Below are 14,784 nucleotides of genomic sequence, written 5' to 3'. Positions count from 1 at the left end.
GGAAAATTCAGTAGGAATTGCTAACATAGCTCCTTCTATGCCATGGCTCAGCCAGTTCCATGGCTTTAAAATGGCTTTAGATTTAAACTCCTACTTGAGAGAATCACATTATTAATTGTTTCATTTTCCCACTGATTTTGGAACTTTGTCCAAATTTGGTAGGAACAACCTTATTTTGCCAGGGGGGTTCCAATTGCAGGAAACCCTTCTGAATTGTGATAGACTTTGTAAAATGGTTGTCCTTCCTCAAGAGCAAGAAAATTGTTAGGAATTTTATAGGTCCATCTGAAATTCATACTTTCAACTGAGTCCATTGTGGATCCAGGGACCACTTTGGTTTTTTAGATGATGACTCAAAATAACAGACTTTTTTTTTTAAGTGCAAATTTTTTAAAAATGATGCTGAAGGGTCTGAACTCTTGTTGCAGAGGCACTTCATTTGCCAGCTTGTTCTGTATTGCTGTTCTTGGCAATCTGTTAGCCAGATTGTGATAAGCCACTATCATTGCCCTGTCGAGTTTCCTGTTGGAATTTAGACAAGCATTATGTTGCCATTTTCTTATGTATACAATTTGTCCTGTTTCAGACAGGGATGTTTCAGCTGACTTTATTTTCAGTAAGGATGTGTAAAAGAAAAAGTAATCCCTTTTGCAGTCAGCTGATGACTATTTCATCATATAGCTGACAACAATTGATTAAAATAATCATCTTTGTCTCAATTATATATTCTTACATAGTCTACTTGATACATATTCTTTGTCTGAATTTCAGTAGAACAAGTAGGACAGAAGCATGACAATGACCTAGAGAATTTGCCTATCAGGCTGCCAAAAACAGCAAGATTGAACAAGATGGTAGTCAATCAGTTCAACTAACAGTTGCAACTGAAACTCATTCAAAAAAGTTTTAATCTGTAATTTTAAGGGAATTTAAGTCTTGCAATTCAATTTTAAATTTTAAAAATATATTGGTAGACCTGTCAGTATTTTATCTTCTAAATGTATATTTATCCAAGTGGTTATGATAATTATCATTTACACAATGTTAAATAGTCTGTCATATTTGACATCTCAGATATGATATTATCACTTAGAAAGTGAATTAAAATTGTGTCATAACTTCCATGAGAGAAAATGCATTATTTATAGAGGAGATCTGTAAGTGATATATCAAGGAGAGTCTATAGCTTGGTAGCAGCCAAGCAGTACAATGGTTCTCTTGAAAGACTAAAAAGAATCAGAAGAAAGTCTCCAGAGTACTGGGCTAATCCTCCCTGCAGGAATAACCAGTAACTTTAAGAAGGTGGGAAAGACCATGATGGGGGCTGTTGAAGTAAATGCTTCATCACCACATCAGAGTCTTAAGGACAGGAATCCCAACCTTTCCAAACTTTGTCTCTCATCTACTCCTTGCATCAGGCTTTTCACACAACAGGCACCAAGCCCTTTATTGAAAGGCTTCATTCCTATCATGGCACAAAGTAAACATGTCTTAGAAACTGGCAATTTTTTAAACTATCAGATATAAAGAAGCACAAAATCACAGTAGAAAACTTGAAGTGTAAGAAGCTGATCACTTAGCGCACAACACAGCAATCACTGCAAAATCAAATTCCCAAGTGAATTGAAAGGGCATTTTTATCCTGGGTTAATCCAAAAGTTCCTTTGAGGAATACCTGCATTGATATCACGATTGTTTGTATATTTAACACTTATGAAAAATTAACTTTGGCTGCATTTATTGTACATTCGGGATTGGGATGGAAGAGTGGGGACGAGAATCTCTGCCATCAGAAATTGATGATCATTCTCTTTTGTGCAGTATGTTCTTGGTTCAGACCCTGTGCTAAAGCTGCTGGATGACAGTGGGAACATTGCTGAAGAACTAAGCATCCTCAAGTGGAACACGGATAGTGTAGAAGAATTCCTCAGTGAAAAATTAGAACGGATCTAAAATGTGCTTTCACTTTTGTCATTTATTTTCTTAAGTGAATTTTGCAGTACTGATCATTGTAACCTTTGGTCACCTTTGAGCAATTAATTCCTTACTCTATGGCATTAAGTACTTTCTGCTTTGAATTGAAAGTGTCCACATCACACACAATTTAAAACAAGTTGGCCAACTGTACCAAGAGTCCCTTTTAACGTATTCTCACTCTGGTTATTACCATGATGAGATGTTTTGTAACAAACTTGTAATAAATTACACAGATGCTAGGTTTGTTTTAATTGGCATACTATAGGCTTTAAAATTAGGGAGGTGAATAAGGAAAGGATGACCAGGTTTTGTCTGTATGCTGTGCGCCTTCTTTGTAAGCAGTGGCTAGAAGTCACGTGCAAATATGAGTTACTGTGCCTCAAACATTGCCTGCCAATGGCCTTTTCGTTTTTTGTGACACCCCGGCTTTCCTTTTAGTAGAAAATTGTAGTTCAGAAAACGTTTTATCATTGTGCACAGATGCAGCATTTGTAGCATTCTGTGAAACACTCAGAGAAGTGCACGCTAGTGACGATCACACAGAAAACCCCGCAAGGGCTTGTGTAGATCCGATGTTTGGTGTATTTTTTTTTTGGTGTTTGACTTTGCTACAATGAAAGAGTAAAAAAAAAAATGTCATTTATTAAATTGAAGTAGAATTAAAAAGTTTTCCATCCATTTCTTGTCTCAATGTGAAATTCTTCAGGGATTATTTTAATGCATTTTTTTTTCTGCTTGAATGACATATTTCCCTATATATATTTTAACAAGCCTTAAAATGTACTCACACTTTATTTTTAACAAAATTCCCAGAACCACTGTGCTGCTCAAAAACATCTAACAGTTGCCATTATATTCATACTTTACATGTTTATGGTGCTTTATGTTTCAAAACACTGAAATGCAGGTTTTAAATACATTAAATAATTTAAATTTGTAATTAAAAGATTTAAAAACTAGCCCTATAACGGTTCAGAATATATTCCCTATTGTCTCTCAAATCATCAAAAAAGCAGTCTAGATTGGAGGTGTCAGACTCTGTCTTTCTGCAGAACTCCCCAATCGACCATGAAGAAGCAGATTCAAATGTAATTGGGAAATGTTTAACAAAATAAACAAATATACAGTACACATAATGTTAATTTGTGATTTTCAAAGTCAGTACCATGTCCTCTATTTTTATCTGAGTTCAACATCACTGATCTAATCTCAGAGTTGCTTTTTCATTATAGAAATGGCATGGATTTACTACTGTTAACACCTATCTTAATACAAGGCCCCTTTTAAGTGGTTTCAATCTATCTCTGTTCAAATTAGTTTTATAGAATTGCTTCCCCAGGCAAAGTAAAAAAATGTTGAGCAGATTTTAAGACTTTTTTAATTACTGGTTTCAACCTCAGAGAATACATATATAATGAAGTCTACATTTAAGAAATTTTTAAAGAATAACAGTTCAGAGGTGTATCAATATAATGGAATATTACTGTGTTGTAATATGATGAATACACAGAAACATGGAAAGATCTGTAAGAACTGATGCAGAATCAAGAAGACAATATACACAGTTACTACAACAATATAAATTAAAACAACCATCCCAAAATAAAAACCAAAAGCAAATGATATAGAATTACAAAGAATAGATATGAGAAAACACTCCTCTACTACAGAGTTGGAAAGTCCACAAATGTGTTATGTTGCGTATATTGTCACTCTCTTGACTAATGTATCAATTTTGATTTTTATCCCCTTTTTTGCCTTTAAGAAATATTGTTTGTTATAAAGGATTGCTCAGGGAAAGAAAGAGATAATGGAGGAAATTTTAGTGATGTATAAAAAGAAATTCTTTTTTAAAGACAATACTAGGAAATGTTTGCAAAGTTTCTTTTTGCTAACATGGTCCAGAAGGAAGAACTAGACTCAAATCTCAGCTGCCTCCATCACTTCCTGCCTGTGTGACTGGAACAAATTACTCCAGCAATCTCATCTCTTCATCTAAAAAATAACTAGATAATTATTTAGCATGCTTTCTGACTCTAAATATATGGCCTTGTGATTCCTGTTAGATTTAATTATGAATGAGAAGTCTTCACTTGTACCTATTGTTCTATAACAAAGTGCAATATTTTTCTTTGAAAATTTAATAGGACATAAACATATTAGTCGGAAGCTTTATTAAACTATAGTCACTGTGTTAAGGGAGAAAATTCACCTTTAGTGTTATTACCGTGACATCTTGCCACATTTGGCCATCCAGAACATTTGCAGATGACGCTTGAAGAAAGCAAACACACAAAAGCCAGATGACTAAAATGTATTAATCTATTTCCAAAGGAACAACAATAAAACCTATCACATTTGAACTCCATTATCTCAATACAGGAAGTAAGAAAATAACAATGAAGCTTGAAATCAGAGGGGGGGAGGGGAATGGCTCTATTTAACCAAAAAGGAAATCCACTGGAAGCAATCCATTGTTAAAGGCAATCAGAAAATTGATAGGCAAGAACTCTTGAAAAGGGGAAGATTGCAAAAGAAAATAATTCCCCCCAGTCCTCTGAAAAGAAAGCAGTATAATATCAGCAACTACTGGTTTATATGGTTGCTTTGTAAGGATGTTCTATGTCTAGTTTTAAAATATTCAATGAAATCTTGAAACAGCAGGTTTTCTCAGTCTGCTACTGCAGAACACATCTTTGTTTCAAAAATGAGCATTAAGCACTTACTGTATGCAAAGCGCTGTGTCTGTGTGCTGGCAATACACATAGAAAACTTTTCAACCTGAGAGCCCACATCATAATATGGGAAACAAAATTTGCAAAGCAGATGGGGAGGTCCCATGGCCCTTGGAGTACACAATGCAGAATCCTACTGTTTAATTCTTTTCAATTGCTAGAACAAAATTAAACCTCTTGAGAATTTTTTCCAGATATCCATTAAAACTATGCATCGGACAAATTTAATGCAGATAATTTTATTCAATGAGCCACTGAATACTGATAGACATTTAATAAAGGCTTGCTGTATGACAGTCTTTGTGTCAAATGTAGGAAATGTAAATAAAGGGACAACAGTTTCTGCCCTCTAGGAGCTTATATTCCAGAGAGGGAATCAGCATGCAAATAATTACATTTATACAAGAGGCAAACTAGTCCTAGGAAGATTGTCTTAAGGCACTAGCTGGAGAGTAAGGTAGGAGTAAGGAAAGTTACTAGGAAAGACTTCTTTGAAGATGGTTTTTATCTGGGTCATGAAAGAGGCTAAGGAAGCTAGGAGAAGGGAAAGCATTTCATTTATGGGGAATAGACGTGAAAAACCATAGTGTCTAAAAATTGCCAGTGTTATTGGATCAGAGAATATGTGAAAAAGAAGACTAAAAAAATAGAAGCCAAATTGTATAAAGGCTTTAAATGTGATTTTAAAATATATATTTGATAGTGGAGGTAATAAGCCACAACAGTTAATGAATTGGGAGAAGGGTGGAGGCTCATCTGGTAATACCTACCCTAAAGATAAAATCACTTTTTTGACTGAGTGGATTAGAATAGAGAATTGGGAACAATAAAACTGACCCCAAAGCAATTACAATAGTCCAGATGTGAAGTTATGAGGTCCTGTACCAGGCTGGTGTTTATGAATGGAAAGACAGATGTATACAAGAGATTGGGAGGTAAGCGTTGATAAAAGGTGGCAATACACAGTTTTGTGAGAGGGAGACATTGGGGATGAAACCTAGCTGGTGAGCCTGGATATGTGGTGGTGATTCACAACAGAATTGGGAAAGTAAGAAGGGGGCAGCAGAGGGAAGCCATGAGTTCATTTTGGGACATGTTGAGTCTGAGATGCCTTTGAGACGGTCAATTGAAAATGTCCAGAATAAGTTGATTCTAGGTAACCTCTATAGAGAAATTGGGACTGGTTATGTAGATCTAAAAATTATCTTCTTAGAGATAACTGAGCCCATTGGAACTGATGAGAACACCAAGTTAGACAGCACAGAATAAGAATTCTTTTCCTCACTTAGTCTGGTGAATCCTATGGACCCTTTCTCAGAATGAAGTGCATAGAAGGAAATACATATGATTACAAAAGAAACCAGTCATATTGAAATAATTATCAAAATATTTTAAAAACATTCTCATGGACCCAGGTCATAGCCTTAAAATATGCATCAGATAAGGGAGTTCCCAAGTTCATAAACAAGGAAGTGGCATATTGAGGGTGATCCAGATCAAAGATATAACTTGTTACAGTTACCAATGAACTCTTTAACTGGCCAGACTCATCCTTCTTGATCTCTCCAGCATCCCTGTTGAGTATCCCTGCACTCTCTCCACTCTAGATTTTTGTAAGTGACACTTTTTTTACTTGCCCTTCTGCCCACCCTCCCCTCAATCTCCTTTGTACTGTCTTCTTTATTAAAATGTGAGTTCCTTAAAAGCAAGAATTATCTTATTTCCTATTCATTTCCCCAGTGATTAAGTGCTAAATACATTTTTCCCCTTAATTCATTGTTCTATATCAGGTTCTCAAACTCTGGATTATGGAAAAGTTCCATCCCATACCCTCTTCTCTATACTTTCCCGTCTTGCTAACCAGCTCCCATAGCTTTCATGGTCATCTCTATGCAAGTGACACAGACGTCTCTTAGTCGAGTCTCTTTTGTGAGCTCCAGTATTTTATAGATTAGTCAGTAAGTATTTACCAAGCACCTAGTACCTGCTAGTCACTGTGCTATTCAGAGTCTGCTAAGAATACAGATCTTACCCTCAGGGAGCTTACATTCTAAACAAGTGCCTAGATAGATATTTACAAAAGAAACAAAAAGAATAAATAACAAGGTAGTTCAACGCTAGGTAGGTTGGGAAGGAAGCCATTAGTTCCTTGACATGGCTTGAACCTTTCAGTTTCTAGATCGGGAATTCCTGTTAAGAATTTTCTTCCTTCAAGGAAGATGCTTTTGAGAAAATCTCTCCCTCTAGATTGCCTGTGTTCTACTCTGGATAGTTTGGAAACTCCAAAATTAGGGAGCTTTGAATTTAGAATTACCCTTGTGATAACTCCAGTACATGGAAACATCCATGCCCCTAATAACTTTAGTCTCTGACCTGTGCTCAGAAATAGAAACAAGAAGACAGAAGGTGGACTGCCATTTATTTGAAGTCTGTTGCCCTCCCAAGGTCACTTGGGTTAACTTGGGCAGCTTTGCTTCTGCGCATTGCTCCTTCAGGGTGCAGGGAAGAAATCTCATTACGCTCATTATACTTTGATCTGGAAGTCCAACAGAGAGAAGGCAGGAGGGGAAAGATGAATCCAAGGTTGCAATGGTGTGCTTTTATAAACATTAGGAAAGAGCATGTCTGCTAACAAGCGTCCACCCTCCCCATTTTGACTCGGGCTCCAATTATTTCTGAGGCTGCAGCAGGCTCCAAAAGAGTCAAAGGTATTAAAATCTTTGCGGTATTTGGACACAGGTTTCCATGAGAGGTTCCTTTCAGATATATGTCTAAGCACTGTAATCTCATCAAGGTGGTTGTAGGGAACTCATCAGATTGATCAGGGACCCTCTAGGGGATCAGACCCTCTTCTATATTCTATCATTCTTTGCCATTTGCCATCATCACTACTACTGATCAGGGCAGGGAGGGGAAAAAAAAAAAATCAATTCTGAGCCGTGATCTAAGTATCAAGAAGCAAAGTCATTTAAAAACTTAATGAGTCAGAGAATTAGTTCAAGGATGAAGACAAATCAAGTTTGCAGCCTCAGCCTACATCATTTGGAGAGAATTCCCCTGGGATTGAAAAAGACAAGTAATTGCACTGGTCAATGAGAGGCAAAAGTCAGTATCCAACATTGAGTTAGAAAATAAAGAGAGGACTGTTTCCTGTGATGTATTTAAAAAGAAAGAAAAGAAAACTTGGGTAGGGGGGGAGGGAATCCCATAGAAAGGGCTATAGCAAATTTGACAGAATCTTTATGAAGGTAATATAGAAGGATTTGGATAGGATTCACACAAAATGAAACTGTCTTGATGAGTTACCATGGACTAATAAATGATTACATCTGTTCAATCTTATTCAATGCATGAATTGGGTGATGGATCTATCAAAGAATGATTTATTTTGCAGGAAACGGCAAGTCCACAAATGACTCACCTCCCAAAACAATTAAAACCAAATTAAAGCTGTTACATTCTAGTGCCAATTCAGATTGAAAGATGTTTTCAAAGGATTGCAATAATAAAGGATTTTTTTCCCCACTCCAAGCATGAATTTCATGGAATCTCAGATAATCTATGTTAGAATTCTTTCAGGTGCACTTTGGTGAGCTCTTTGCTACTGCTAATGTAGTTTAGACATTCCACAATCTTTCTTTAGCATTGAAGAAGAAAGCCTAAGGAGATAATTTGAAATCGATAAAATTTCTAATAGGGAAATACATCTTCAGCACAAATTTCTTTGCTAGTCATTTATGAATGTGTAATGGTAACAATGTCACACTGCACACACACACACACACACACACACACACACATGTGCAAGAACAAAGTCTATAAGCTGGGAAAAGTCCATTAACAACATGCTAATAAATATACCTTTGTAAATGCTTCATTTCTCAACAGTTTATTTCAAATATTTGATAATAGCTAAGGCAGCATGTATCTAGCACAGTGCCTACATAGTAAGCACTACGTAAATAGTAGCTGCTATTATTATATTATAAGGAGCTTTAAGATTTACAAAGCATTTATAAATGTTCCTTTACTCCCAGTGTGCTCTCTGGAATGCCCCTCTATCATTAACATGTTCACTTTCATCTTAGATCCTTCCTCTCTTGCGCTTTCCACTTCTGGAGTTGATCAGTACCTGATCCCTTTTTCCTTGACATCCACTCAAAAACTGGTTGCTTTTTTTGTCAAGATTTTTTTTTGATAAGAGGTCTGGGGAAAATCACCTTTACCCCACCACCCAGAACCAAGAGGAGCTGTCACAGTGCTTGTTACCAGATGCTAATTTCAGGAGCTACTGGAAACAACATCTCCCCACCTTGGAGCTCCCATCTATCTGTATCACAGTGTCCAGCACTAAGAGGGTACCCATTTTACAGATGAGGATACTTAGATCCAGGTCACATAAGTTGTATGAGAGGGAGGCGTTCTCTTAGCCATTCCAGGCCATGATCCTTTCTAAATACTTGCTGACATCTTGTTTCCACTCAGCCTTCCTTTCTCAAGGAGTTCAAGACACAGCAGTGGCTCAATGTTCCTTTCCATCTCAGTCCCTAATCTTGTATTTAGAAACTTAAATATGTTGATTCCCCTCCAAAATCATCCTGGCTTCCACTGGACCAAAATAGTTCATGTTTCCTCAAACTTTTTCTTTTGCCTCAGCTACTTACAGGTATAGTCACAATTTACAATGTACTTTTTGCAACCCTTTTATCAGATATTATTTCATTTGACCTTCATCCTTTTCTCTCTGATCCACCTTCATGATCTTGAAACCTCAAATTTCTCTCTGACCACAATCTCTTCTTCCATTTAAACCTCCTTGTAATCAACAGTTTTCTCCACTGATACCTGTGCAAACACTTATAAAGCACCAACTACGTTCCAGACACAGTGCTCCATTACACCTGTACTAATCTCAGAAAAGCACCTCAGAGGCCAAAAGATGTAACATGGCCTCAGTAGGAACCTCCCCTACAACCCAGCTCAGAAGTGTCCATCCAGCCTTTTCTGAGCAACCTCTTGCAAGAGGGCTCCAGTGATCTCTCAAGAAAGAAAAATGACTGACTGTTTCTGTATAGCTCTGACAGGAACTGTTCCCTCACAGCAGGCTTTCGAGCATCTCTAATTCCCATCCATCTCTCCTAGTCATATTAAGAACAAAATCTGGAGTTTTTTTTTTTAATTAAAGCTTTTTTTTTTTTCAAAACACATACATAGATAATTTTCAAGATTCACCCTTGCAAAATCTCATGTTCCAAATTCTCCCTCCTTTCCCCCACCCCATCCCTAGACTGCAAGTAACCCAATATAAGATAAACATGTGCAATTCTTCTGTACATATTTCTGCAGTTAACATGCTGCACAAGGAAAATTGGATCAAAAAGGAAAAAAATGAGGAAAACAACTTCTCAACAATAAGATGATTCAGGCCAGTTCCAATGATCTTGTGATGATGAGAGCCACCTACATCCAGAGAGAGGACTGAGGAACTGAATGTGGGTCACAACATAGCATTTTCACTTCTTTTGTTGTTTGCTTGAATTTTATTTTATCATTTTTTCCTTTTTGATCTGATTTTTCTTGCGCAGCATGATAATTGTATACATTTAAAAATGTAAAGAAAAAAAAAAAAACAAGCAAACAATAACAGAAAGTGAAAATGCTATGTCATGATCCACACTCAGTTCCCACAGGCCTCTCTCTGGGTGCAGATGGCTCTCTTCATCACTGAACAATTGGAACTGGCCTGAATCATCTCATTGTTGAAGAGAGCCACATCCATCAGAATTGATCATCATGTAATCTTGCTGTTGCCATGTACAATGATCTCCTGGTTCTGCTCACTTCACTCAGCATCAGTTCATGTAAATTTTCCAGACCTCTCTGAAATCATCCTGCTGGTCCTTTCTTACAGAACAATCGTATTCCATAACATTCATATGCCATAACTTAGTCATTCCCCAAATGATGGCATCCCCTCGGTTTCCAATTTCTTGCCACTACAAAAAAGGCTGCCACAAACATAAAAACTGGAGTATTTAAGATAGTGTTTAGGAGATACTGGGGGCATCTATAGTACATTTCCCTGAGTAGTGAGTTGGTTTGCATTTCCCTTTGCAAAGTTTGCATGTAGAGTTAAATCAACAAGAATTTATTAAGTACCTACTATGTGCCCAGGTACTGTCCTAAGCCCTGGAGACACAAAGAGAGGCCTTGTCCTGGAGAAGCTCCGGCTAATGGAGGGGACACTATACAAATAGCTACGCTCCAACAAGACACCCTGGGTAAATCAGAGGTATTATCTAAGAGAAGGCATGAGCATTAAGGGGGTTCAGAAAGTGCTTCTTCCAAAAAATAGGATTCTGAAGACTAGGAGGCAAAGGTGAGGAGGGAGCGCATTCCATGTGTGATCATTCACAAAGAACCTACTGTGCACCATATGCAATGCTAAGTCTTAGGTGTTGGGGTGGTTTGGTTTGGATCTGGTTTTTAGCAGATATTCTATCTTCACAACAACTCTGAGAAATAAGTGCTATTATTATCCCCATTTGATGATTGAGGAAACTGAGGCAGACATGAGAAAATAACTGGCATCGGGAGGGAATGACTTATTCAAGAACAACAAAGACACTCCAAATTCTGTTGGCTTGAAGGATAGATGTATAAATATGTCTACATATATTGGATTTAACATATATTTAACATGTATTGGATTACCTGCCATCTAAGGGAGGGGTGGGGGAAGGAGGAGAAAATCTGGAACACAAGGTTTGTAAGGGTCAGTGGTGAAAAATTATCCATGCTTATGTTTTGAAAATAAGTTTTAATTTTAAAAAAAGGAAAAAAAATTAAAAAATAAATGTTACCTCATGTGATTCTCAGAAGCACCCTGGGAGGCTGGCGCTCTCATTATCCTGATTTTACAGATGAAAAAACTGGCGGCGGAGATGAAATGTCTAGTCATTTCACACAGCCGGGCTTCTCGACTCCAGCTTCTACTCCGTCCCCAGCAGTTCTTCGCTGCCAATCCTCACATCTCTCACCCCCTCAGAGTGCAGCACCCCCCTTTTTGCCCTGCCACAGTATGACCCTGAGCACGCCTCACTGTCCCGCCCACAGAGCTGCCCCCCACCCACCCACCCACCGTCTTCTCCCGCACTCGGCTCCAAAGTCAAGTCTGCCCCGACGGCCGGTCTGCTGTCTCCTCACTGTCCAGCTCCCAAATATGGGCCGCCTTGCTTCGCTGTCAGCCGCCTCCCTCCCTGACTAACGGGGCTCCCAAACAGGACCAGGCTTGCGCTTCCTCAGTTTCCGGGGGGGATCTTCAATGCCACTGGCTCGGCCCTTATCCTAGTGTGTCCCCGCCAACACTGACTCTTTCTTTTGCCCAGTTAATATCAATTAGCTTTTTAGCAGAGACTTATTTGTTGTAAAGATAGAACAAGAACAAAAGTTCTTGCTCCCTCTGCCCCTGCCCCATCGGGGACACGCTCCCCCTTATCCCAAACTTTTCCAGAGAGCAGAGGCCCCCTCCGAGACCCTTTGGGACGTGACATGGGTAATGGTGGATCACAGGAGCCCCTCCCCTTCTCTGAACCGTGGGAGAAGTCCAAAATTCGGCCTCTCCCTCCCAGGGCGACTCCCAGGGCGGACTTGAGCTCCTGGACTTGGGCTGCTTTGCCCTCTCATCTTCGGAAGTTCACAAGGACGTAGCCCCCTCCCCTATCCCTTCTCTAAAAGTAAGAAAGCACAAATGTAAAGAGGCAAAGAATGGGGGGTGGGCGGTGCTGCTCTCCTGGGCTGCCTGGATGGCGATGGTCTGAAGGCTTTCCCAGCTGGGAGGTCTGATACCCCCACCGGGCAGGCCTTTTGTCTGCCCATCAGCAGGCTGTCTGCCTCAGCACAATGCATGATACCCAGTAGGGGCTTAATAGATGCTTATTGATGGACCCATCAGCAGACCAGAGTCAGTTACAGAAGACAGCTGTCCAAGTTCCAGATCAGGAAGCAGGATCACCATGCATCCCCACAAGTCCTCCCAGCCTCCCCACAAGTCCTCCAGACTCCCCACAAGCCCTCCCAGCTTCTCCAGGAATGGAGCTCCATTGGTCATGCCCTTTGATATATAAAATGCTCTGCTTGTCCTTCAAACTCCTTCCCACATCCCTCTCTTACCCTTTCTGCTCCCCTCTATTACATTGGCCCATTTGCTGTTCCTGGAGCTCTGTATTCCAAGACTTCTTGGCCTCCTTCATGTCTCGAGGGTCTCCCTCCTTCCCTTACCTCCGGACTTCCCTAGGTTCCTTCAAGACCCAAATGACCTTTTGCAGGAGGCCTTTCCGGGTCCACCTTGACCGTCTCTGGGTTATGCCCAGAGAATTATTGATATGTGGTCTCACCTTCATTCGAGTCTGAGCAGACCGTGCTCTTGCCTTTCTTTGTCTCACCATATATTCATTTATCTTATTATGATACCTAGAGAGGACTTAATAAATACTCATTACCCGACTGACCTAGTAGGTGCTTGGGGGTTAATTGATATAAGTTATTAATTTGTACTATTGATGAAGTATTGATTTTTCTAAGGAAAAGGTAATTTTGGCCCACCCTACATGGTCCCAAATCTCAAATTAGCAGAGGCTGAGATCACTAGGTCTTGCTGTATATATTCTGGGTCCCTATTAATTAGGTATGAGGGGGACATCTCAAGAAACTTCTCCCAGACACATAATCAAAGTGTCTTGTTTACTGTTGTTGGAGGAGGAGGTAATAGCTTTTCTCCAGCTCTTTCAACCGTTCTAACATATGGGAGAGTTTGGATTTTGATATAAAGAATCCGTATTGCTCATAGTGAATAAATGAGTCCTTTACTACCATGTGGAAGAAAAAGCACCAATTAGTAAATGTAAGAGAAAGTGATTTTATAAGTGTAGGCAGCGATGTAGATTAATTCAGAAGGTCCATTCATGGAAAATTAATGGAGGAGGGAGCAGGTTTTTTTAATTGATTTGCAAACATTAGAAGAGAATGAGATACTGGAAGATAACTAGCACAGCTACTTAAGAAATACATCCCGTCAGACTAATGTAATTGTCTCTGACAGAGTTATAGTCTCGCTGGATCGGGAGAGAAGCTGTGGAAGTAATCTGTCTCCACTTTTGCTAAGTTTTTCATCTTCTGGGATGTGACATATTCATTTACCATTCTGTTTTTCCAAACAATGTTTCAAAGCTCAAGTTTTAAATGGAGGCACCCATTTGACAAGGTTAACCAGCCGAGCTCGGGTTGTTTTCTGAGGGTCAGTGAAGGCACAGGCCCCAAACAAGTGGCAGTTGTTAGGGACCCGTGATAAATTCTGTGACATTCTCATTTCTGCCCTGGACAGCAGACTGGAAGGCTTGTCCATTAAGTTTACAGGAGACACTGATCTGAATTGAGAAGCTGGCACTGGGAGGATAGGATTAACATGAAAGCAAATTGGAGACCAGAAATTAAAAGATGAAATTCAGTCACAAGAGCAATGCGAGGATTTGCACCAGGACAGAAAGTTAACTGTCCTTAGGATGAGTGATGTATGTACAAAGGAGGCAAAGACCAATCTGAGAGACATGAGGAACTCTGAGTCTCCTTTTAAAATGGCATTGTTATGTGACCAAGATGGCAATCTGTTTTACTTGTCCACACATATTTGTTAGAAGGGGGAGAGGGAGAGACAGAGACACAGAGAGAAATAGAGACAGAGATAGAGAGAGAGAGAGAGAGGGAGGGAGATAGAGAGAGAGAGAGGGAGGGAGATAGAGACACACAGAGAGGTAGAAATAGAGAAAGACAGAGAGAGACAAGGTGGGGGGAGGCAGAGGGAGAGGGGGAAAAGAAGAGGGAGAAAGGGAAAAGGAGAGGGAGAGGAGGAAGGGGGAAAGGAGAGGGAGAGAAAGAGAGACACAGAGAGAGAGGTAGAAATAGAGACACACAGAGAGACAGAGGGGGGAAGCAGAGGGAGAGGGAATAAAGGAGAAAGAAAGGAAAAGAAAGTAGGAAAGGAAGAGGGATAGAAAGAGATGGAGAGAAGAAGAGA

General features: G+C 39.4%; 1 protein-coding gene across 1 annotated transcript in view; it reads left to right on the top strand.

The window, feature by feature from the left end:
* Positions 1-2,655, top strand: part of SELENOF (selenoprotein F) — a 47,895-nt gene extending 45,240 nt beyond the window's left edge. Inside the window, exon 5 of the mRNA XM_051999267.1 lies at positions 1,822-2,655. Within this exon, the coding sequence (XP_051855227.1) occupies positions 1,822-1,953 (132 nt within the window). The 3' untranslated portion in view covers positions 1,954-2,655. The remainder of the gene's footprint in view (positions 1-1,821) is intronic.
* Positions 2,656-14,784: the final 12,129 nt, after the last annotated feature.

This window comes from Antechinus flavipes, chromosome 4 (genome assembly GCF_016432865.1).
Source record: "Antechinus flavipes isolate AdamAnt ecotype Samford, QLD, Australia chromosome 4, AdamAnt_v2, whole genome shotgun sequence".
Classification (NCBI taxonomy): Eukaryota; Metazoa; Chordata; class Mammalia; order Dasyuromorphia; family Dasyuridae; genus Antechinus; species Antechinus flavipes.
The sequence above is the reverse complement of the archived record's forward strand: the minus strand, read 5'-3'. Positions and strand labels throughout refer to the sequence as shown.